Below are 24,157 nucleotides of genomic sequence, written 5' to 3' on the forward strand. Positions count from 1 at the left end.
ATCCAATAAATCTAATCTAATCTAATCTAATCTAATCTAATCTTTCAGTGAAAATTGGGTGCTCTGGGGTGCAGCTCCATTTTCGTTACCCCGCTGTGTTCCCCCCCCCCCATCCGGGCAGTAGCCCACCCCTGATCGCCCATTTCCCAATTTCCGATGGGTTTTGGTAGGCCCATTTTTCGCCCTCGGCTTTCTTGAAGCCTGGAAAGGATGAAAACGGACTCTCCCACGCCTTATCAGAGCTTCCACTTAAGCTGAAAATCAGCTGGCTGGCACACAAATGCACTCTGGAGCTGAGCTAGGGCAACAGCTCATGTTCTGTCAGATATGGCTCCGTGTGCCACCTGTGCCATAGGTTCACCATCACAGCTCTATAGGAATCAATGGCCCTGGGTAATAGTGTGTTACACTATTAAAAGATTACCTTCTCATAATTTCGTCAATATTTGCCATAGCTGCTTGAGATGATATCTTTTCCTCACTTAGTTCTAGTTCCAATTTTTCCAATACTTCTTTCAGGTGGGCGTTTTCTTGTTGGACTTCTGAAATGTGAGCATCAGCAAAGACATTGGGCTGGTATATCTTATCTTCGAGAATATCAGAAAAAAAGCCTGGATTCCCCACAACCTTTTTCTCAGGGCTCACGTCTTTTGCCAGTATTCCTTTTTTATCGACTCTTCTTCCAGTATGGGTACCGGAGAGCATTCTCCTCCTCTCTTTTTGAAGCCTTTCCACAGTTTTGGTGAGGTCTTTTATCTCCCGGTTTTTTGCAATCATTTCCTGATTGAGCCGAACCAGCTGGGCTTTTGCACGTGCCTGCTCCACCTGATATTCTAGGGACTGCAGATCTGCGTCGTCATCTGGTGGGTTCTTCTGACTTTCTAGCTGAGCTACGTGGCTTCGGAGGGAATCGATTTCAGCCTGAAGATTCTGAACAGTCTCCTGGTGGGCTTCATTGACCTTACACAGTTCCTGATCAAAGCTGGATGACTTGTCTTGAAGCTTCTGAGACTCATTCAGCAGTTTATATGCCAGCAGTTGTTCAAGTTCCTCAATTCTCTTCTCATATTGAAGCTGTAAAGACAGATTGCAGGAAGTAAAGATTCACCTATACATGGTACCTCTACTTAGAAACTTAATTTTCATAGACATCAGAGAGTTACTGTTAATGGCGAGTATTCTGAGCAGAGACAGGTTACAAGCAGTATGCCACAAGGGTCTGTTCTGGGTCCTATTCTTTTTAATATGTTTGTGAGTTATATAGGGGAAGGTTTGATAGGGAAGGTTTGCCTATTTGCCGATGACTCTAAAGTGTGCAATAGGGTTGATATTCCTGGAGGGGTCTGTAATATGGTAAATGATTTAGCTTTACTAGATAAATGGTCAAAGCAATGGAAACTGCAGTTTAATGTTTCCAAATGTAAAATAATGCACTTGGGGAAAAGGAATCCTCAATCTGAGTATTGCATTGGCAGTTCTGTGTCAGCAAAAACTTCAGAAGAGAAAAGCAAGTAGGATGCTTGGCTGCATAGCTAGAGGTATAACAAGCAGGAAGAGGGAGATTGTGACATGATCGAAACATTTAAATATGTTAAAGGGTTAAATAAGGTTCAGGATGGAAGTGTTTTTAATAGGAAAGTGAACACAAGAACAAGGGGACACAATCTGAAGTTAGTTGGGGGAAAGATCAAAAGCAACATGAGAAAATATTATTTTACTGAAAGAGTAGTAGATCCTTGGAACAAACTTCTAGCAGACGTGGTTGATAAATCCACAGTAACTGAATTTAAACATGCCTGGGATAAACATATATCCATTGTAAGATAAAATACAGGAAATAGTATAAGGGCAGACTAGATGGACCATGAGGTCTTTTTCTGCCGTCAGTCTTCTATGTTTCTATGTTTCTATGTTTCGTGACCAGGTTCTTAAGTAGAAAAGTTTGTAAGAAAAAGCAATTTTCCCCATAGGAATCAATGTAAAAGCAAATAATGTGTGCAATTGGGGAAACCACAGGGAGGGTGGAGGCCATGTTTCCTCCCAGGAGATTCCTAGAGAGGCCCCATGGAGGTTTCTCCCCGCCTTTTCTGGGCCTGTTTCCTCCTAGGAGATTCCTAGAGAGGCTCCACAGAGGCTTCTCCCTGCCTTTTCCGGTTATAGTTTCGGAGGCTCGGGTTTGTAAGTGGAAAATGGTTCTTGAGAAGAGGCAAAAAAATCCTGAACACCCAGTTCTTACCTAGAAAAGTTTGTAAGTAGAGGCATTTGTAGGTAGAGGTACCATTTTATTTGGTTTTATTTGCTCTGAATCTCGAAGGAAAGTGAGGGCGCAATTAGTTAAATAATTCCATAACACTTTCCCAGGGAACACACGCTTGTTTCCTAAACAATAATCAAGGTGGATGGCACTTTGCATACCTAAGAAGGGTATTATCTGTCAGCTTCCCTAAATGTAAGCCACCAAGCCATGTTCCCATAGATGAACCAATTTATTTATTTATTTATTTATTATTTGGATTTGTATGCCGCCCCTCTCCGAAGACTCGGGGCGTACCAATGGTATGAACTGAAGTTCAGTGAAGTATGGTAGATCACGTTATTTTTGACATCCATTTTGATCACACTCATTTAAAAAAAAAAGACTGACACCAATAAATAATAAGTGAAAATACTTTTTTAAAATGCAACTTGTTGAGTAGTACAAATAACCCAAGTAGAAACACTTGCACAATTATGGCTTCCTCTCTAGGAAAATTAGAGCCGATTCTAATGTGACAAAGCAGGCACACTTACATACCAACATCAAGGTAAAATGAAATACTAATATTGGATTTTGTGAATTTGCACCAGGGAACTTAAAAGGAAAATGTGATAAAGTTGATCGGCGTCATAGACAAGAAATTTTGTTGGGGTTTTGGAAAGGAATAACCAGTAGTTTCCTAGCATTATCTTCTGGACATGGGCTAATAAGGAGAATTGGAATCACTGGAAAACGAGGCCCAATCCTGTCGGGTGATTTAAAAAGCCTAGTATGATTTCTTTGTTTATTATTAATACTGTCCATCTTGAACTGACTCTGGCTCAAAGAATAAAACAACAAAGTAAATTTAAAAATAAAGACTATCTTGAATCCTATCAGCAACAATGTATCATGCATGCAGGAAGGGATTCCACCCACCTATATCCAAAGCCTGAGAGAAGAGCCAGGTTTAAAAGTCCATCCAAGATGCATCAGAGTACAGTGGTACCTCATCTTACGAACGCCTCTTCTAACGAACTTTTCAAGATACGAACCCGGTGTTTAAGATTTTTTTGCCTCTTCTTCCGAACTATTTTCACCTTACGAACCCAAGCAGCTGCTGCTGGGATGAAGGGGTTTCTTTTCCCCCCCTTTTTTGAAGAAAGAAAAGGGAGGGGCAGCTTGGAGGAGTAAAGATTTTGCATGCTTGCAAAAGCACTGAAATGGTGTCTTTTTAAGAAAGAAAAGGGAGGGGCAGCTTGGAGGAGTAAAGATTTTGCATGCTTGCAAAAGCACTGAAATGGTGTCTTTTTAAGAAAGAAAAGGGAGGGGCAGCTTGGCGGAGTAAAGATTTTGCATGCTTGCAAAGGCACTGAAATGGTGTCTTTTTAAGAAAGAAAAGGGAGGGGCAGCTTGGAGGAGTAAAGATTTTGCATGCTTGCAAAAGCACTGAAATGGTGTCTTTTTAAGAAAGAAAAGGGAGGGGCAGCTTGGAGGAGTAAAGATTTTGCATGCTTGCAAAAGCACTGAAATGGTGTCTTTTTAAGAAAGAAAAGGGAGGGGCAGCTTGGAGGAGTAAAGATTTTGCATGCTTGCAAAGGCACTGAAATGGTGTCTTTTTAAGAAAGAAAAGGGAGGGGCAGCTTGGAGGAGTAGATTTTGCATGCTTGCAAAAGCACTGAAATGGTGTCTTTTTAAGAAAGAAAAGGGAGGGGCAGCTTGGAGGAGTAAAGATTTTGCATGCTTGCAAAAGCACTGAAATGGTGTCTTTTTAAGAAAGAAAAGGGAGGGGCAGCTTGGAGGAGTAAAGATTTTGCATGCTTGCAAAAACACTGAAATGGTGTCTTTTTAAGAAAGAAAAGGGAGGGGCAGCTTGGAGGAGTAAAGATTTTGCATGCTTGCAAAGGCACTGAAATGGTGTCTTTTTAAGAAAGAAAAGGGAGGGGCAGCTTGGAGGAGTAGATTTTGCATGCTTGCAAAAGCACTGAAATGGTGTCTTTTTAAGAAAGAAAAGGGAGGGGCAGCTTGGAGGAGTAAAGATTTTGCATGCTTGCAAAAGCACTGAAATGGTGTCTTTTTAAGAAAGAAAAGGGAGGGGCAGCTTGGAGGAGTAAAGATTTTGCATGCTTGCAAAAGCACTGAAATGGTGTCTTTTTAAGAAAGAAAAGGGAGGGGCAGCTTGGAGGAGTAAAGATTTTGCATGCTTGCAAAGGCACTGAAACGGTGTCTTTTGAAAAAAGAAAAGGGAGGGGCGCCCCCCTTGCCTTTCTTCCTTCCCACTCATCCTTTAGCCTAGCCTTGCTTCTTCCACCCGCCCCCTTTAGCTGCTCCTCCCTGCCCTCTGTTCGCCTCCCTTCTAAAGTTTGGGATTTTCCTGAAGGATTTGCACGCATTATTTGCTTTTACATTGATTCCTATGGGAAACATTGTTTCATCTTACAAACTTTTCACCTTACGAACCTCCTCCTGGAACCAATTAAGTTCGTATGATGAGGTACCACTGTATTAGAAACTGCTGATACACCCAGAAAAGCAACCAGAACCATGGCCCTGCAAGCCAGTTTTCAGCATAACTCATGGTTACCAAATTAATCAAATGGTTTTAATATATCTTCCCAGAAAGACCAATTGAAATGGGCCTAGATAATTAGTGTTCAGAGTTCTTAATCAACTTTCTCAGAATACAATGTTTGAGACAGGTTTATAATTGCCAACATCTTTTGAATGAAAGGTTTCTGCTGAAGCCCTGGCTCATCTCCACCAGGTGTTTTTTAATAGAAAAGCAATAATCAGTCTGTTCTGTACAGATAATGCATTCCTTATTATGTCTACTAGTGCAGAGTACATTGCAACTTGAATGACCTCATCCATAGCAGAAGGCCTTTCGCCTGCAGTCAAACTGGCATCTTAACAGCTTCATTCTTCTCAACTGTCAGCTAGTACATTTTAAAAGAAACATTTAAAACTTTAGTGAAGTGTGTCACCTTTATTTTTTGAAACTGCTGTTCCATGGCACGGAGACTTTTTTTGGCTTCGTCATCTTTACCTTCCAGTTCAGTTTCTAACTTTTTAATTCTTCTTTCAAGAAATTCGACAGTATTATTTTTTGGTGAAGCATCACCGTCTCCCTCAGAAGTTGCTGTAGCAGCAGCATATATCAAAGCTGGCAAAGAATTAGGATATCTTCTCTTCAGAATCCCTTCCATTTCCTTAACCTTTCAAAAGATACATTAAATCCAATTAAAATAAAAAGCCACTTAGGAGATCAAAAGGTTTAAAGGAAAGGCATTTTAATTTTACCTTTCAAGTGACAGAGAAAAATGTTTAGCAATATTTACACAGAAATATTAAACATACCTAAGGATGCCTGTTTCATAGATGAACAGTACAAATATACAGACAATACCTTTATTGAACTAAAGGTAGAAGCCAAGGAATAAATTGAATAGAACTAGTGGGATTTACAACTGACAATTCAAATTATAATTTAGAATTAACAATTCAACTATAATTAATATCTGACACATGCTTTTTCATAAGCCTCAGCTGTAAAAATGATTCACTAAATGAGAAGAGACAGAGAGAGAGAAAAAAAAGAACTCTGTGGCACAAAAATATTTTGCATACTAAAAATATCAGAATCAACCTTTAACAGTTCCATCTAAATTTGGGGTAGACAGACATGCATGCACACAGATTGTTTTCCAAAAACTGTATGTTAAAAAGCATACATTTCAGGCTTCTGGGGAAAGAGCAATGGAAAGACATATACAGTAATACCTCGTCTTACGAACCTAATTGGTTCCGGAAGTAGGTTCGTAAGGCGAAAAGTTCGTAAGACGAAACATTGTTTCCCATAGGAAACAATGTAAAAGCGATTAATCCATGCAAAAAGAAAAAAAACCCCGCAAAATGGCGCTCCGCTGGGCGCTGCCGCCTGGCTGTCACCTTTTAAAACAGCCAGGGGGCTTCTCGGCATTCTCCCGAACCCGAACCTTTCGGGTTCGGGGGTCCGCCGAGAAGCGCCGCCGCCCGGCTGTCACCTTCTGAAACAGCCGGGGGGCTTCTCGGCGTTCTCCCGAATGCCGAACGCAGAAGTTCGGGTTGGGGTCCGGGAGGCTGCCAAGAAGCGCCTGGCTGTTTCAGAAGGTTACAGCCGGGTGCCGCCGCTCGGCGGAGTGCCGTTTTTGCGATCAGCGGCAGCGTTTTCGGACGATCTGGAGGCTGGAAAGGAGGTGGGGAATCCCAATAGGGAATTCCATGGGCGGAGTTTTGATATCACGAAGACGTCCGACCGGAGCGCCATTTTGCAATCTGCGGTGGGTTCGTAAGCCGAAAAAAGTTCATAAGAAGAGGCAAAAAATTTCCAAACCCCGGGTTTGTATCACGAGGAGTTTGTATCACGAGGTACCACTGTATATTATATTTATTATCTCTGAATGGGACTGAAATGTCTCCCTTTTTAAAAAAATAATTTTTATTGAATATAAATATTAAAATTACATTGAAAACATTGATTCAAACTTGTACGCACATAACATAACATAGATGCATACCAACATCAAACAAAGAAAACCAAAACCAAAAACCAAAACAAAAAATAAAACAAAAAAAAGAAAACCAACTTCTAACAAACTGAAGTGTCTCTCAGTTACTGTACACGGACTAAACGTCCTTCCTTGAACATTATTTAATAAGAAGATTATTTGCCCGTAATTCCCTATTCCCACCCTGGAAACCTATTTAACAATTTTCTCCCCAGAAAAGAGCTTTAAAACAAATATAATTAAACCATTCTAATTATTAATGAAAGTAGATACTGGATAATACAGGAAAAAAGGACTGTATTACATACCTGCCGCTCAAGGTCTTGAATCCGTTTAGCATCTGCTGCCCTATTTTTTAGCCGTGTCCTTTGCTGGGCAGAATGATTCCCAGCTTCACTTCTAAGTTTTTCAACCTGTGCAATACAAGTAAAAGTACACACTAGAGAGTGGCATAAACAATTCATTTTATCATTATCATAACACAAAGTGTTTTCCTTTTTTTTCAATGGAAGATTTTTCTTAACGAAAACAGGACTGGAACTTTGACATTGAACTTTCTCAGTAAAGGTTTGTCTCTCTGGTACAGCTTGCTTCCTCCTGATGTTAGGTGTGCTTTGCTCTGATGATATATCATTATGATCTCTCTGATAACATTCACAATCATTCTCTCTGATAACATTCACATTATCAGATATTTTCTCTTGAATAGATCTTTATTGTTTTTTGTTTTAAAAAACTCTTAGTATTTGACCTTTACAGCAATAACTTTAAAGCCTGCTAATCAACACATATGTTGCTTTTCATTCTGCCAATTCCATATCAGCATTGAACTATTTTTTAAATCAATTTGATTGTCTGATATTGAACCATATCATGTTGCATCAACATTTTTAATGAGACCGTTTTGGGGATTTTAAATACAATATTACTAATAAATACAGTGGTACCTCTACCTATAAAAGCCTCTACTTATGAACTTTTCTAGATAAGAACCGGGTGTTCCAATTTTTTTTGCCTCTTCTCAAGAATCATTTTCCACTTACAAACCCGAGCATCCGAAACTGTAACCGGAAAAGGCAGGGAGAAGCCTCCGTGGGGCCTCTCTAGGAATCTCCTGGGAGGAAACAGGCCTCCACCCTCCTTGTGGTTTCCCCAATTGCATGCATTAATTTGCTTTTACATTGATTCCTATAGGAATAATTGATTCTTCTTACAAACTTTTCTACTTAAGAACCTGGTCACGGAATGAATTAAATTCGTAAGTAGAGGTAACACTGTAATTTCAATTTATGTACAGTGATCCCTCGATTATCGCGAGGGTTCCGTTCCAAGACCCCTCGCGATAATCGATTTTTCGCGATGTAGGGTTGCGGAAGTAAAAACACCATCTGCGCATGCGTGCCCTTTTTCCATGGCCGCGCATGCGCAGATGGTGGAGTTTGCGTGGGCGGCGGGGAAACCCGGATCTTCGTCTGCTCGCTGCTGCTGCGGCCGCCCAGCAGCTGATCTGCTCGGCGGCAGCAGCGAGGAGCCGAATCGGGCTTTCCCCTTTGCGTGGGCGGCGGGGAAACCCCGATCTTTGTCTGCTCATTGCTGCTGCGGCCGCCCAGCAGCTGATCTGCTCGGCGGCAGCAGCGAGGAGCCGAATTGGGCTTTCCCCTTTGCGTGGGCGGCGGGGAAACCCCGGCTCCTCGCTGATGCCCCCGCTCGCCCGCCCGCCCGCCGCCCACCAGCAAGAGGGGGAGAGATAGAGAAAGAGAGAGAAGGAAAGAAAGAGATGAGAGAGGGAGGAAGAGAGTGTGAGAGAGGAAGAAGCAAGATAGAGAAAGAGAGAGAGAAAGAAAGATGAGAAAGGAAGGAAGAGAGTGACGTCATCGGGTGGGAAAAATCGCGATATAGCATTTCGCGAAGATCGAGATCGCGAAAATCGAGGGATCACTGTATTGTGCAACTAATTTAAATTTTAGAAGTCTACTGCTTTATGTATTTGGATCACCAATGGTTCTAAAGCTAGCTGTATTAGCTAATAATGTTAATAAAAATAAAGGAGAGGACATCCTTGTCTTGTGTCTGCACACAAAATAATTAATATTGCATATTGCAATATTTAATTTTATATATTGCAAATCACAATTGTAGGACCAGGAAGGAAGGAAGGAAGGAAGGAAGGAAGGAAGGAAGGAAGGAAGGAAGGAAGGAAGGAAGGAAGGAAGGACTTGTAAAAATGTTACATATGACAGAGAAATCATCATAAAAATGATAAAGAACAATTTATTTACAGAAGTTGATCTCACTCATTCACACTTCTATGTGAATGAATATTGTAATCAGACATTCTCAAACTATAAAAAAATTCAGCATATTTAGGGAACATTTATTATGCAATAACCATATTACTGGCCAGCTAATCAGTAAAAGAGAGCATTCTAGATGGAGTTAATTTGCATTCCAGGCCTCCAACTATATATTTTCTAGGATACTTCTCAACAAGAGAAATCTAAAACTTTAAAATACAGAACAGTTGTATACCAGGGTACAAATTACAGTGTCACTTGAACTTAATACCTTGGGATGTCAAGTAGAAATCCAGGCCGATTCCATCACCTAGTTCTGGTTAAAACAGAAATTGCAGCCAAAGTAGCCACTTCTGTTTCATCCCAGCGACCAATTAGGTCCCACAGAGTTGGCCTTCTCCGGGTCCCATCGACTAAACAATGTCGTTTGGCGGGGCCCAGGGGAACAGCCTTCTCTGTGGTGGCCCTGACCCTCTGGAACCAGCTCCCCCCTAAGATTAGAACTGCCCCACCCTCCTGGCCTTTCGTAAGCTCCTTAAAACCCACCTCTGCCATCAGGCATGGGGGAACTAAGATAACTTCCCCAGGCTTATACTGTTTATGTATGGTATGTTGTGTGTATGTTTTCTTAAATCATGGGTTTTTAGTTTTAATTATTAGATTTGTATTGTACATTGTTTTTCTATTACTGTTGTGAGCCGCCCCGAGTCTACAGAGAGGGGCGGCATACAAATTAATTAATTAATTAATTAATTAAATAAATAAATAAATAAATATGCTAATAGGTTGGAACAGTTCCACAAAAACTCTCAGATTGCTTATTTAGGGACCATCTTCCCCCCTTACTTGTTTTGCCAGTAAGTGGCCAGACTATATACTTATAATGAGAAGCAAGATGTGACTGTTATTGCTGCCCACCAAGTCAGGCAATAGATGTTACTCCCCTCAATGCATGAACTTCAAGCTATATGATACTCTAACTAAGGGAGCAATTAGGCACCCGATGCCTTTGTTCTGCATTGATCTAGTGATGTTTGATACTATAATCACCTCGATTTTCAGTTTATTGATTTCTTCTTTTGCTCCCCTGAGGCGAGCTGCATCCTTATCCAAGAGTTCCTGATTTTCTGCATACCACTGGAGTCTTTTTTGTAAGCGATTAATTTCACCTTTGTAGGACTCTTCCATAATTTTCATTTCATACGATTTCTCACCTAGGAGATAAAATGACTGATGCTTAATCCTTTTAGAAGCATTGTTGTTCTATTTCTTTACTTTTGTTTTAAATTGTCAGCTAATTTTTGTATATAAAAACATTTCTTTCTTTCTTTTACTTTCTTTCCTTTCTCTCTTTTCTTCTTTCTTTCTTTCTTTCTTTCTTTCTTTCTTTCTTTCTTTCTTTCTTTCTTTCTTTCTTTCCCACCTTAATTATTTTTACAAATAGCTCAAGGTGGTGAACATATTCAATACACCGGTCTTTTCCCTATTTTGTCTACAAAAAATCTGTGAGGTGGGTTGGGCTGAGAGAGTGTGACTGGCTCAAAATTATCCTGCTGGCTTTTATGGCTAAGATGGGACTTACAATTACTGATAGTGATATTCTGTGGGTTTCTTTTTCATAATGAAAAGAAGGCATCACAGTGTTTTGCAATGCATGAGACTGTAAAAAGGCACATTCTCCTGTAATCATTAAAAAGTAGCTGCATTTTTGCAAAGCTGTGGTGCCATATAAGCCTTACTAAAGAAGTGGCTACTTTAATGTTTTGTTCACAATTGTGCACGGTTAACAGAATAACAGAGTTGGAAGGAACCTTCCTACTGAGGCAGGAAACCTTATATCATTTCAGTTAAATGGTTGTCCAATCTCGTCTTAAAAACCTCCATTGTGGGAGTACCTACAATTTCTGGAGGGACCGCCTTCTGCTGCACGAATCCCAGTGACCAGTTAGGCCCCACAGAGTGGGTCTTCTCCGCGTCCTGTCAACTAAACAATGTCGCTTGGCGAGACTCAGGGGAAGAGCCTTCTCTGTGGCGGCCCCGGCCATCTGGAACCAACTCCCCCCAGAGATTAGAATTGCCCCCACCCTCCTTGCCTTTTGTAAGCTGCTTAAAACCCACCTCTGCTGCCAGGCATGGGGGAATTGAGATATTCTTTCCCCCTAGGCCTTTACAATTTTATGCATGGTATGTCTGTACGTATGTTTGGTTTTATAATAAGGGTTTTTAACTGTTTTAGTATTGGATTATTATTATATGCTGTTTTATTGCTGTTGTTAGCCGCCCCAAGTCTGCGGAGAGGGGCGGCATACAAATCCAATAAATAAATAAAAGAAATAAATAAATAAGTCACTCCACTGATTAATTGTTCTAACTATCAGGAAATTTCTCCTTAGTTCCAGGTTGCTTCTCTCTTTGATCAGCTTCTACCTCTTGCTTCTTGTCCTACCTTCAGGTGCTTTGGAGAAGAATTTGAGCCCCTCTTCTTTGTGGCAGCCCCTGAGACATTGGAACACTGCTATCATGTCTTCCTTGGCGCTTTAAATGGAGCACTCTGGCTAGCAAAATGCCTCAGATTAAAATGCCAAAGTCACTGCCCCTTCTTGAAGAATCAGTGTGACTGTTGTCTACATATAAATACATACCGTATATACATAGAAGACACTTAGGCTGGAACTGCACTATTTTTCAAAGGCATCCCTTGCACAAACACATTAAATATTAAACAGGTATAATGTTTTCAATTTTTAAGAACACAACAAAACATGGCACCGGACCAGATTACCTCAGGGACCGCCTTCTGCTGCACGAATCCCAGCGACCAGTTAGGTCCCACAGAGTAGATCTTCTCCGGGTCCCATCAACTAAGCAATGTCGCCTGGCGGGACCCAGGGGAAGAGCCTTCTCTGTGGCGGCCCCGGCCCTCTGGAACCAACTCCCCCCAGAGATTAGAACTGCCCCCACCCTCCTTGCCTTTCGTAAACAACTTAAAACCCACCTCTGCCGCCAGGCATGGGGGAATTGAGATCCTCTTTCCCCCTAGGCCTTTACAATTCTATGCATGGTATGTATGTATGTATGTTTGGTTTTTATATTAATAGATTTTTAATCATCAATACCAAATTACTATTGTACACTGTTTTATTGTCGCTGTTAGCCACCCCCAGTCTCTGGAGAGGGGCGGCATACAAATCCAATCAATCAATCAATCAATCAATCAATCAATCAATCAATCAATCAATCAATAAAACAGCAATCTTATTCACTGGGAAATGGTCTTCTTGAAACAGGCTGTTACCTGAGGCAGAAACAATCTGGGCTCTTGCCACATCTCGCTCTTTCTTCATTTGTGCCAAATCAACTTCAAGGGCTTGTTTATCTTGCTTTAGATGCTTTCTCTCTTCAAGCAAATTGGCTTCTGCAGCCTTCGTTCCCCACCCCATCCCAGCACAGGATATCAGAGAAAAGAGACAAACATGTTATTTTAACTGAGCTTTCTGTATGGTGTGGAAGAATGATAGGTCTATCCAGAGATCTATGCCAGCAACAATACTCCCTATTCTGTTTATCAAGAAATAAGTCGGTCCAAGTGTTCAGGTGGAGTTACCACTTGATCGTTTACAGCTGCAATTCCCACAAAATTAAGATAGTGTATATCACACTACACTTTATGATAGGAAAGCAAACAAAAATTGATTTGCAATTTCAGTTCATGATTGGGCAAGTCATTATGGCTCTACTTTGTAAAAATTAGATGGAAAAAAAGGAGAAACTCCTCAACAATAAATTGTTGAAAATTGCCCAGCTGTTAGGGGCATCAATTAAAAAAAACCCTGATTCCCGCCATAAACAAGTTTTATTTGAGTACAGAAGGCTCCTGAAATTTGGGGGAATTATTAGAAAGATGATGGACACTTTAAATGGAAAAGAATGATCACTTGGGTCACAAAGGAACAGGAAAGTATTTGAACAGAAATTTTTCTGTGTTGATCTGTTAAATCGGACTAATATATTTTATCAGTTCAATCTAGTGGTTTTTTTAGCAGGAATATTAAAAGAGACATTATAAAAAATAATCACATTTACATATTGATGGTGTGAACGCTGGCAATATTTTAAATAATAAAGCAAATAAATTGCAAAAAGGCCCACCTTGGCTGCTCGAAGTTCTGAAATCAAGTCTGTGAAGTTCTGATTCTCAGATGGTTTGCCATTCTGTACCCCATGTGGTAAAGCATTATTTTTTTCCAGCTTCTCTCTATTTTAAATTTTAAAAACATCACTTTTGTACAGTTTTAAAGTTAAGATAGAAAGTGTCTCTATTTTGCATATCTTCTGCAAATGAATCTAACTTTTACATGTAGTGTTCCCTCGATTTTCGCGGGGGTTGCGTTCCAAGACCGCCCGCGAAAGTCGAATTTCCGCGAAGTAGCGGTGCGGAAGTAAAAACACCATTTTTGGCTATGGACAGCCAAAAACTACCCCCACGCACCCTTTTTCAAGGCAGCGCAAGGAGCCGGGCTTGAAGTTGGGGGCGGGGAGTGACGAAAGTGCGGAGGCTGGCAAAGATTGTTTTGAATGTCAGCTGTCCCCGCCCCCCCAGCGCCTCCGGCCCCCTCGCTGCTAACCCCCTGCCAGCCCGATCCGCCCCTCTCACCGGCTTTCTTGGGACACGGGTCCTCCTGTAGCAGCGCTGGTGGATGCCCGCCCCGCCCCTCTCACAGTCCCTTAGCTGAGAGTGGTTTTGTTCCAGCTATCAGCGAGGGGGCTGCAGGAGACGCGGGGCAGGCGTTATCACAGAGAGGGAGAGAGAGAGGGAGAAAGAGAGAGACAGCAAGAGGGGGGGAGAGTGGAAGGTAGAGAGAGAGAGAGAGAAATGATAGAAAAAAGGGGAGAAAAAAAGAGAAATGAGAAAATGATTGAAGTAGAGAATGACAGGAAAGAAAGAGAAAGAGAGAGAGAAGTGACTCTTGGTGATGATGTATGACGTCATCGGTTGGGAAAAACCGTGGTATAGAAAAAAACCCGTGGAGTATTTTTTAATTAATATTTTTTTGAAAAACCGTGGTATAGCCGTTTCGCGAAGTTTGAACCCGCGAAAATCGAGGGATCACTGTATATGCATACTACATTGCTGACTTCTGTGTCTATTGCAAATGACAAGAATATCTCTGAAAAATTTAGATGGCACAACATCCGAGCCGAATAAGTTTTTAAAAATTTCTATACTGGGATTTCTTGACTAACCTCCTTTTTGAAGCTATTCAATTTGAATAGCAAGAAGATAATGAGATTCATAACTTTATATTAGATGGCTAATTTACAAACTTAATAACAAATCTGTCCTGACCCAAGCTACTTCTCTAAAATACCTTCTCTTCTGCAAAATCTTTCAAAAGTACTAAGTTTAAAAAAGGCACATCTATCAATATAATTCTACCCACTTTTTACAGTTTAGAAATGAGGCGATAAGTGAAAGACAACTCTTATCTAACCACCATCCGATATTAGAATGCCTGATTAAAGCCACTGATTTTGGTGGGAATGGTTACAACTGATTTGCTAGCTAAAAATCAATTAGGCACAGCACAATTATAATCATGTTTATTTGGAAGTCCTACTTACATTTTAAGAGAATTATACATCCAGATAAATGACACATTCCTCTATTTACTTTACTTCAGAAATAATTATTTATGCAAACGTATGATAGATTTTGCTGTACATTTGAACAAACTCACTGTAAAGCTGCTAATTGAGTCATCAAACGCTGATTCTCTTTAAACATAATTTCCTCATTTGTCTTGTTATTTATCTGAAGCTCCTTAACTTGCTTATATAATTTTTCATTCTCCTTAATTAAAAAAAAGAATAATTAACTTAAATTACTACGGGTTCACGTAGATGTGCATCGGTAGCTGTAGTTTCTAATTCCCAACCCAGTGGTAGTTCATTACATAAAATCAAAGTATTGTTGACAGATCTCATCCAATATTCTCCCTGGCTCAGAAAATTTATATCATAATAAACAGATTAAGTGGCTGCCTAGTGCTCAATTTTGTGAATCAATAACCAAACCTCAGGAATCTTATCTCTGAATAAAACTGATTTTTTTTTAAAAAAAACCTCTTGTCTTCAAAACAATTCAGATTGAACAATATCTTGTTACCTTATGGCAGTGTTTCCCAACCTTGGCCACTTGAAGATATTTGGACTTCAATTCCCAGAATTCCCCAGCCAGCATTCGCTGGCTGGGGAATTCTGGGAGTTGAAGTCCAAATATCTTCAAGGTGCCAAGGTTGGGAAACACTGCCTTATGGGACTCAAGTGAAATATATCAGGATTTGAATGGGAACCTAATAATTCTATATAGATAGCAGCATATAAGATGATAAAATTTGGGAGAAAGATGGGGCAAAACTAGTCCTTAAGTCTCATTTCAAATGTTGCTTCAATGAAAGAACATGTGCTGATTGAGCCGGAAGATTAATCTCTGCTCAACAAGAGGATTATCAACAGAGTAGGAAGACCAGAACCAGTTACACTCAAAAACTGGCAGCAGGATATACCTATTTATTTCCGGATACAAATTATGTAAACATTGTCTTTACCTATGAGATTATGACTTGCAAAAATTTACTAATAATTTGCAGGGAGGAAAACTGATTAAAAATAAATACTGGTAAGGCTTCAAACTGAATAAGACAAACAAATAAATACTGGTAAAGCTTCAAACTGATTTTTCCCAAAATAAGTTATGTTGCTTCCAATTTCTTTTGCTGCTTGTTTTGCCGAGACAACTACTGCTGCAATCAGAACTGCTGTCTAACACATTTGGTAGGCACACAAAAGCTCCAGAGTCACAACATTGCATGATCTTTACCTGCTGGTATCCTTGGAGAAGAAACTCTTGGTTCTGAATTTCTTTTTGGATTTCTTTCAACATTTCTTCATCATTCAGTTTTTTCTCAAGAATACTTGCCCACATGGTTCCTTTTTTTAGATCTTTTATATTATTTAGCTATGAAGAAAATGCTTCAGCATTAAGCGCATCTTATAAAAATGCAAAAAAATAATTTTATGTATAAGCTGAATACATATATAACTGAGAGAATATACCGGTAGGTATCATTATTCAAGTAAATAACATTCATTTATTGAAATGTTATATTACTTGAAATCATATCTATAGTCTATTTTGCCACTAAGTAGTTGATGTGTTAGATATGGATTTATCTGGGTTTATAAAAGTGTCCTATATTTCTATAATTATTAGAAAGTGAATAGTAGTTTGTTTCTTGTTTAGTAATATAGATTTCAATACATAAAACTGACTAAGAACAGAAAGACAGACTTGTATGATTGAGCTGCAGCTCCAAAAATATGAGTAAGGTGGATAGTTTCATGGACATTTTTATCGACTGTAAGATAAATGCTGTTTTAGTGGAATATACCACAAGATATGTTATTTATTAAACAGAATATAAAGAATATAAAAAGAATAAGATGGTACCTGTGTTTGAAGAACATAATTTTCTTGGCTTAACTGAGACAGCTCTTTATCTTGCTGCATTTTCCTTTCCAAAATCTTTGCCTCCATTTCCTTCTCTCTTTGAAGGGAGGTGGTTTTCAAATGTTCAATTAAATTATTTGCTACAGTCAACTTTTCCTCTGCCTCCTGTGCTCTTTTTAGTAAATAAAGCTCTCTTTCACTATGAAAGGAGGAAACTGGGGCTACCTGATGACACATAGGAAATACATACAATATTGAATGCAGAATCAAATTAAATTGCTAATAAATTGCCAATTAAATTAAATTGCTAATTTTTTGTCCAGCTTTTTAAAATATAAAAATGAAATGTTTCATGTTTTCCAAGCCCGTTCTAGTATGCAAAATATTTCAATACTGTAAAGAGGAATTAAAACACTGCTGTTCTTTAGGAAAATGGATCGTTTTAACACAGAAGCAAATTCATTCAAGTACATAAAATATAGAAAAATAAGTGCTTTGCTCGAGTAAGCATTTGAATGCATCCACATTTATTTTAATTAAAATGAGTAAGTACAAAAATGGGAAAACACAAGAGCTGGCCTAAGCTCCCTGAAGTAAAGATGGGGAAGTAAAGCTATTTGCAAAACTCCCAGAATTTTCAGCAATAATTATATAAGTTTAGCCTGCTGGTAATTATAATATAACATTTCCCAAAGCTGTTTTGTAAAAATAAGGATATAAAGGAAACAAACAATATGCCTGGGATAAACATATATCCATTGTAAGATAAAATACAGGAAATAGTATAAGGGCAGACTAGATGGACCATGAGGCCTTTTTCTGCTGTCAGTCTTCTATGTTTCTAATATTACTGCCGCACGAATCCCACCGACCAGTTAGGTCCCACAGAGTTGGCCTTCTCCGGGTCCCATCGACTAAACAATGTCGTTTGGCAGGACCCAGGGTAAGAGCCTTCTCTTTGGCGACCCCGACCCTATGGAACCAACTCCCCCCAAATATCAGAGTTGCCCCCACCCTCCTTGCCTTTCGTAAGCTCTTAAAAACCCACCTCTGTCGTCAGGCATAGGGGAATTGAAATATTCCCTTCCCCTAGGCTTATAAAATTTATGTATGGTATGACTGTATGTATGACTGATCTCTTAAATTGGGGTTTTTAGATTTTTTTATATTATATTTGTTTACGTTGTCTTTTTACTGTTGTTAGCCGCCCCGAGTCTGCGTAGAGGGGCGGCATACAAATCTAATAAATAAATAAATAAATAAACAAACAAACAAATAAACAAATAAACAAATAAAAAAATTAAAATAAAATAAAATACTGTATTGTATCTCGTACAAAATTTGACTTCCCCTCCTTTTCCTGCCTTCTGTATCATCTCACATCTTATCCCTGCACCCAAAATAAGGTATTGTGTAAACTGAAGGACTGCAGAGGAGTCAAAATTATCTTTTTGTCTTTCCTTGAATGTATGTATTCTATTAATGTAATCTAATTCATATAATATAAATCCGATGATAAGCACAAGATATGGTAGCACAAGATTTATTTAAAACCAAACAAAAAAAATGTATTTTTTGAGCTACAGTTTGGGCTCACTGTATATGAACATAATGACAAACTGGATGTTCATTTTTCTTTCAAACATCATTTAGCGACTACAACTGGAACCAGCAACTCAGTCAGTGGTCACCAGCAAAGATGGTTAATATCTTGCTTCAGCTTTCCTTTGCTTTACATAAAGTGAACTCTTGCTTTACAGCAAAGGTTGTTAAAATTGAAGCTTGGTAGTAAAGTTACTTCATCACCACCTTGGTAACTGCAAACAGTTGCTCAATGAGAACAAGCTGTGTGTGAGTGATATTAAGAATACTTCGAACCAAGAACCTTCCTCATATTCTGCATTTTCATTTCTCAAACATTCTCCTTAAAAAAACTCCACAACCTCCCTCATTGAAGAACAGTGGTTGTATCACTAACCTCATAATGCTGTCTGTCATTTTCTTTAGCCTCTGGTGGAAATTCACCTAGAGATGATTGTCCAAGGTCAGCAAAATCATTTCTTTTGGGGAAGAGTGAATGGGGTTTTGTCTGAGTTACTTTAATCACTGATGTGCCTTTGAAAGGAAAACAATCAATTACAGGTAGTCCTCAACTTACAACAGTTTATTTAGTGACCATTCAAAGTTATAATGGCACGGAGAAAAGTGATGTCAAGCCCGAGTCTTTGAGAAGTGACTTATGACCATTTTTCACTTATGATCTTTGTACATCCCCATGATCATATGATCAAAATTCAGATATTTGGCAACTGGTTCATTCTTATGTTGCAGTGTCCCGGGGTCACTTGATCCCTTTTTGAGACCGTCTGACAACCAGATTCCACGGGGAAGCCAGGTTCACTTAACAACCATGTTACTAACTTCTCAACTTCACTTAACTCACTTAACAAATGTTTCACTTCAGAACAGAAATTTTGGGTTCAAATTGTGGTTGTAAATTGAGGGTTGCCTGGTATGTCTTTTTTTTAAAAAAAATTGAAATAAGGACTATATAATTTTTATACAGATATCTTATATTTCTTGGAATATTCATCATATGCCAAAAAGGTGACTTATTTATTTATTTATTTGGTATAAATTTCTATTGATGCCTATTCGCCCATTAAAAGTTAGAGAGAATTAGATAGAATTCTTTATTGGCCAAGTGTGATTGGACACACAAGGAATTTTTCTTTGGTATATATGCTCCATGGATTAACATTATTTTAATGGTTTCTTTGCATATATTATCATATTATATTACATCATGCCATATCATATTGCATAAATTTTAAATACAGTATTTTACAAATGTACCTTTCTGCTTTGGAGGAGATTTGTCTTTCAGAAGTGGATTTTTGTTGTTTTCCTTCATTGTCTTCTCGTTAACTGTAGGAAAGTGTTTTAATGAAGAATTGGGTTTTCCATATCCAGAGCTTCTAACAGAACTATGTGATCCACCCAAAGGTTTTTTTCTATGAATTGTCATTGTGTTTTTACTACTCTTATACATTACTTGTTTATTTGATACTAAATTTGGATTCTCTTTATTCCACGTATTGGGTTGCTGCATCTATAAACAACACATACATGTATGTTATTGACTGGTTTGGTTTCAGAATGTAAAATAGAGTCTCAATATTTAAAATAAAGTTATGCAATCACTTAATTATACTTCTATAGAATAGCAAGATAAACTTTTAACTCTAATTCTACCAATATAGAAACATAGAAGACCGAAGGCAGAAAAAGACCTCATGATCCATCTAGTCTGCCCTTATACTATTTCCTGTATTTTTATCTTAGGATGGATATATGTTTATCCCAGGCATGTTTAAATTCAGTTACTGTGGATTTACCAACCACGTCTGCTGGAAGTTTGTTCCAAGGATCTACTACTCTTTCAGTAAAATAATATTTTCTCATGTTGCTTTTGATCTTTCCCCCAACTAACTTCAGATTGTGTCCCCTTGTTCTTGTGTTCACTTTCCTATTAAAAACACTTCACTCCTGAACTTTATTTAACCCTTTGACATATTTAAAGGTTTCAATAATGTCCCCCCTTTTCCTTCTGTCCTCCAGACTATACAGATTGAGTTCATTAATATTATATTATATTAGTTTGAGTATATCCCAAATAAACAACTCAAACATCATATATAAAATTAACCAGTGGAACAACATGCCTCCAGAATTCTGAATTCTCCAATGCTGGAAGTTTTTAAGAAGAGATTAGACAATCATTTGTCTGAAATTGTATAGGGTTTCCTGCTTGAGCAGGGAGTTGGACTAGAAGACCTCCGAGATCCCTTCCAACTATTCTATTCTATTCTATTGAAACAAGTAGATACTCAGCTGCCTGAGCAGTAACCTAATCATAGTGGTCAACAAGTATATCTTAAAAGTCATATTTCACATTCCTAGAAATCAGCTATTTCAAGAAAAATGAGGAAAATGGGAGATAAGTAGGAGATAGGGAGCATAGGTTGGAAGAATGGGGATCAGAATTTCAAATAGCAGCTGTATTCAAGTATTAAACTCTGTTAGCAAGTGAAATCTTTTTGAGTCCTCATTGATGGTTTCTTATTGAAACCAAAGACTTATTTTTTGGTTTGGATTGGTTCCATTTTTGGGATTGGTTCCATTGTTTTTTGAAAGGTTACATTTTATTTACTGGCTTATTTTGGATTGGCTATAGCTGTAGAAGAATTAGACCTTCCTGCTTCTTTGTGGTTTAAGTATGACAATGAAAAGCTGCTCACCTGTCCAGATTTCCTCTCTTGATAGAATGTTAATTTCATAACATCATGTTTAATTTTATCAGCTAATTTCGCCTTGATAACTTTTAGATGAGGACTTTCTCTACTACTTTCATTTGCAACTTCTAAAACTGAAGTATTTTCTTGTTCACCCTGATGGTTTAAAAGACAGTCAATGTTTTGAGATTCCATTGAAGTATCATTAGGATGTTCTTTAGATGGCTTCATTAATCCATCTGTGTGATCTTGTGTGATTTTCACAAGGCTATGAGATGGAAGGGAAAGAAAGCCATGTATTAATAAGTCAATAATAGCTTATAGAGAAATTATGGACATTTAATTCTGAATTGCCCACTAGTTTTATATAATTGTTCACGAACTGCAGTAAAATAATTACCTGATTCAGTAGGACAGAACTAAGCAATAATGGTACTAACAACAGATCACTTTGTAGCAGTTATAAAAAAGCATCTCATATTTGACCAGGTAAAGCAAACATGTTATTTTTCATACACTCAAAAACTCGACTATAAAAAAGACTGTACCCAATACAGTAACAATGAACCCTTCTTATTTATTTTACAGTTTTATATATTAGCATACAACAAAACAGAAAAAAATCAGAACGCTCTCATAAAAATATCGGTCTCCTGTAGCGGATGCAAAAAATGAGTAAACTAAGTGGGTTGACCACTTTTATGAAGTTATGGTTTATGATTTCATGGGCATATAACTATTAAAGGACTATATTTTAGATTGGGTTTTGTTGGACCCATAAGCACCCCTTTGAAGCTCAGTCAAGGTTTGCCTTCTGAATATGGGGATCTTTCTTGGAGGGATTCTTTCCCATGCACACCTTAAGTCTTCTGTTTTATAGGTAGTCCTCGACTTAGAGCCCTTTGTTTAATGACCATCCAAAGTTATAACGGCATTGAAAAAAGTGAATTAGGATTGTTCTTTACACTTATGAGCATTGCAGTATACTCGTGGTCATGTGATCAAAATTCGGATGCCCCAGGCGCATCACGAGATGCTAATTCAGAAGAATGTGAGCTGGCAGCTGAGCGCTACAAGCCAGGAGTGTAGGGGCTGAGCGCAGGGGAGCAACCAGATGAATAGCCAGCTGAGTTAGAGACAGGGGAGACTCAGCTGCAGCTGGGAAGCCCAGAGGCTTCTAGTGGAGAGGACACACAGCTACAGGTGGTCAGTGGAGACAAAGAACTACTTTCTCCAGATCTGAGAGCATGTAGGGCTGAGTGGAGGCAAGCACAAAGAAGGTCAACCAGGCTACTCACAAGGAGGTAGCTTCGTCCCTCTTGATTAGCTGCACCAAGAAGCATTTAGTTCAGCGAGAGGAGTGAAATGATGGAAGGAATGAGATTTCCCTCTTCTTGCTGTGTGTTCTTGCCCTGAACTTTGGATGGTGTCTCTTCAACTCTGGCCTTGCCCTTGTCTGGCCTTGCTTTTGCCCTGAGATTTGCCTTTGTCTTGCCTTTGGATTTGTCTAGCCTTGTGGAATTTGCCTTTGCCTTGGGCATTTGCTTTTGCCTAGCAGACTGGTTTTGCCTTTGCCTTGAGAACTAATGTTCGCTTCATTTGAGTAGATTGTGGAACTCACTGGGATTGAGCTGGCAATTCCCAGCACAGGGAATTGCTGGGGAACACCAATTCAGGCTCTGAAGCCTTAATACAGTTTCCTTACATCTGTGGTGTGTTTGTGTATTTGTGCCTACGTGTGAGTGGGACAGCACAGGACCCTAGGCAACTATGATGGTTGCAGTGTCCTGGGATCACCTTTTGCAACTTCGGATAACCAAAGTCAATGATAACCATGCTACTAAATAACTGCAATGATTCATCTCACAATTGTGGCAAGGACGGTTGTGGCAAATGGAGCAAAACTCACTTAATCACCTTGCTCAGCAATGGAAATTTGGGGCTCAATTGTGGTCGTAAATCAAGGACTACTTGTAGTTAGTGCTGCCAGCTACAGGACTGAGCAAACAGATACCATTTAAGGTTGAAAGCTTTCATCTTAAATACTTCACTCCAATTACTGATTGTAAGCAGCAATATATATATTTAAATCTTATGAATAATATACTAAAGGAGCACATGATATCATAACACTACAGTAGTAATCTCTTCATTTTAAAAAGGGTTAAAGGAAAAAAACCATGAAAACTTTCATTGGAGGTGTCATGCATTTTCCAAAATGAATACCTAATGGGTTCCAGTTCAAATCCCCTGACAAAAGATGACTCTGCTCTGATTGGTTTCATTAATTCTTCTATAGTGGGCAAATCTAGATAGAAGGAAAAAAACATACTTGTTATTACTTTTGTAGCAAAAGTATTTTCAAATAAAATTTGAATGAAATTTGACACTTTGGTCAGAAATTACTAAAAGATTGGCATAAACAATAGCTAGTAACCATGGCCTGTTTGGTCCATCATATTACAGTACATTCTATAATGATAAATGCAGTGTATTAACCACTGATTTTAAACTATTTTGAATAGCTTTGGTTTTACATTTTATTGTAATTTTTTAAGGAAACATTGGCTATCTACACAATAGGGATATCAAACTAAACTAAACTAAATTAAAAATAATCATTACTTTCAGCTTTTCTTCTTTGAGGTATTATGTGACCTCCTAATTACAATCTACTGAAGCTTAATTTTTTTAATAACCATAGTTTGCTTCAATCTTTAATATATTTCTTTTTTATAGCAGCCTTCCTGTTCTTTACTATTTTGCAAATCCCAAATACTAGGCATGATCAAATTTCAGCCACAGGTTATATAGGGTGATTTAGGGCAGTGTTTCCCAACCTTGGCAACTTGAAGATATTTCGACTTCAACTCCCAGAATTCGCCAGCCAGCGAATGCTGGCTGGGGAATTCTGGGAGTTGAAGTCCAAATATCTTCAAGTTGCCAAGGTTGGGAAACACTGACTTAGGGCAATTGTTACTTCTGTGCCCAAGCTTTCTCATAATTGTGAAAATATAATTACAGCTTTCAAAAGTGTCATCTTGTGCTCCTGGAAGAAAGGAGGGATAGAAACTTAATAAATAATAACAATTTTGAGGTTATTCTCTTATGTATGACTTTTTAGTGATCATTGATCTATTGATTTGATTAATAAAGAATGCTGCTGAATGGCATTAGACTAAAATTATATATTTAATTAGCTATAATATGCAATATGCTAGCAATTGTATAATATTTTTTAATCAGGGTCTTTTAGAAATAGCACTTAGACTTAT

General features: G+C 38.6%; 1 protein-coding gene across 2 annotated transcripts in view; it reads right to left on the reverse strand.

Moving 5' to 3' along the window:
• Window positions 1-24,157, reverse strand: part of CEP162 (centrosomal protein 162) — a 54,945-nt gene that overhangs the window by 8,678 nt on the left and 22,110 nt on the right. For both annotated transcript variants that reach the window (XM_070733151.1, XM_070733152.1), the window contains 13 exons: window positions 23,109-23,190; window positions 20,889-21,150; window positions 19,444-19,699; window positions 18,566-18,702; window positions 16,588-16,812; window positions 15,958-16,095; window positions 14,816-14,928; window positions 13,227-13,332; window positions 12,373-12,499; window positions 10,128-10,291; window positions 7,092-7,196; window positions 5,221-5,451; window positions 425-1,074 (listed from right to left, as the gene is read on the reverse strand). In XM_070733151.1, the coding sequence (XP_070589252.1) occupies window positions 425-1,074; window positions 5,221-5,451; window positions 7,092-7,196; window positions 10,128-10,291; window positions 12,373-12,499; window positions 13,227-13,332; window positions 14,816-14,928; window positions 15,958-16,095; window positions 16,588-16,812; window positions 18,566-18,702; window positions 19,444-19,699; window positions 20,889-21,150; window positions 23,109-23,190 (2,596 nt within the window). The remainder of the gene's footprint in view (window positions 1-424; window positions 1,075-5,220; window positions 5,452-7,091; window positions 7,197-10,127; window positions 10,292-12,372; window positions 12,500-13,226; window positions 13,333-14,815; window positions 14,929-15,957; window positions 16,096-16,587; window positions 16,813-18,565; window positions 18,703-19,443; window positions 19,700-20,888; window positions 21,151-23,108; window positions 23,191-24,157) is intronic.

Source organism: Erythrolamprus reginae, chromosome 1 (assembly GCF_031021105.1).
Source record: "Erythrolamprus reginae isolate rEryReg1 chromosome 1, rEryReg1.hap1, whole genome shotgun sequence".
Taxonomy (NCBI): domain Eukaryota; kingdom Metazoa; phylum Chordata; class Lepidosauria; order Squamata; family Dipsadidae; genus Erythrolamprus; species Erythrolamprus reginae.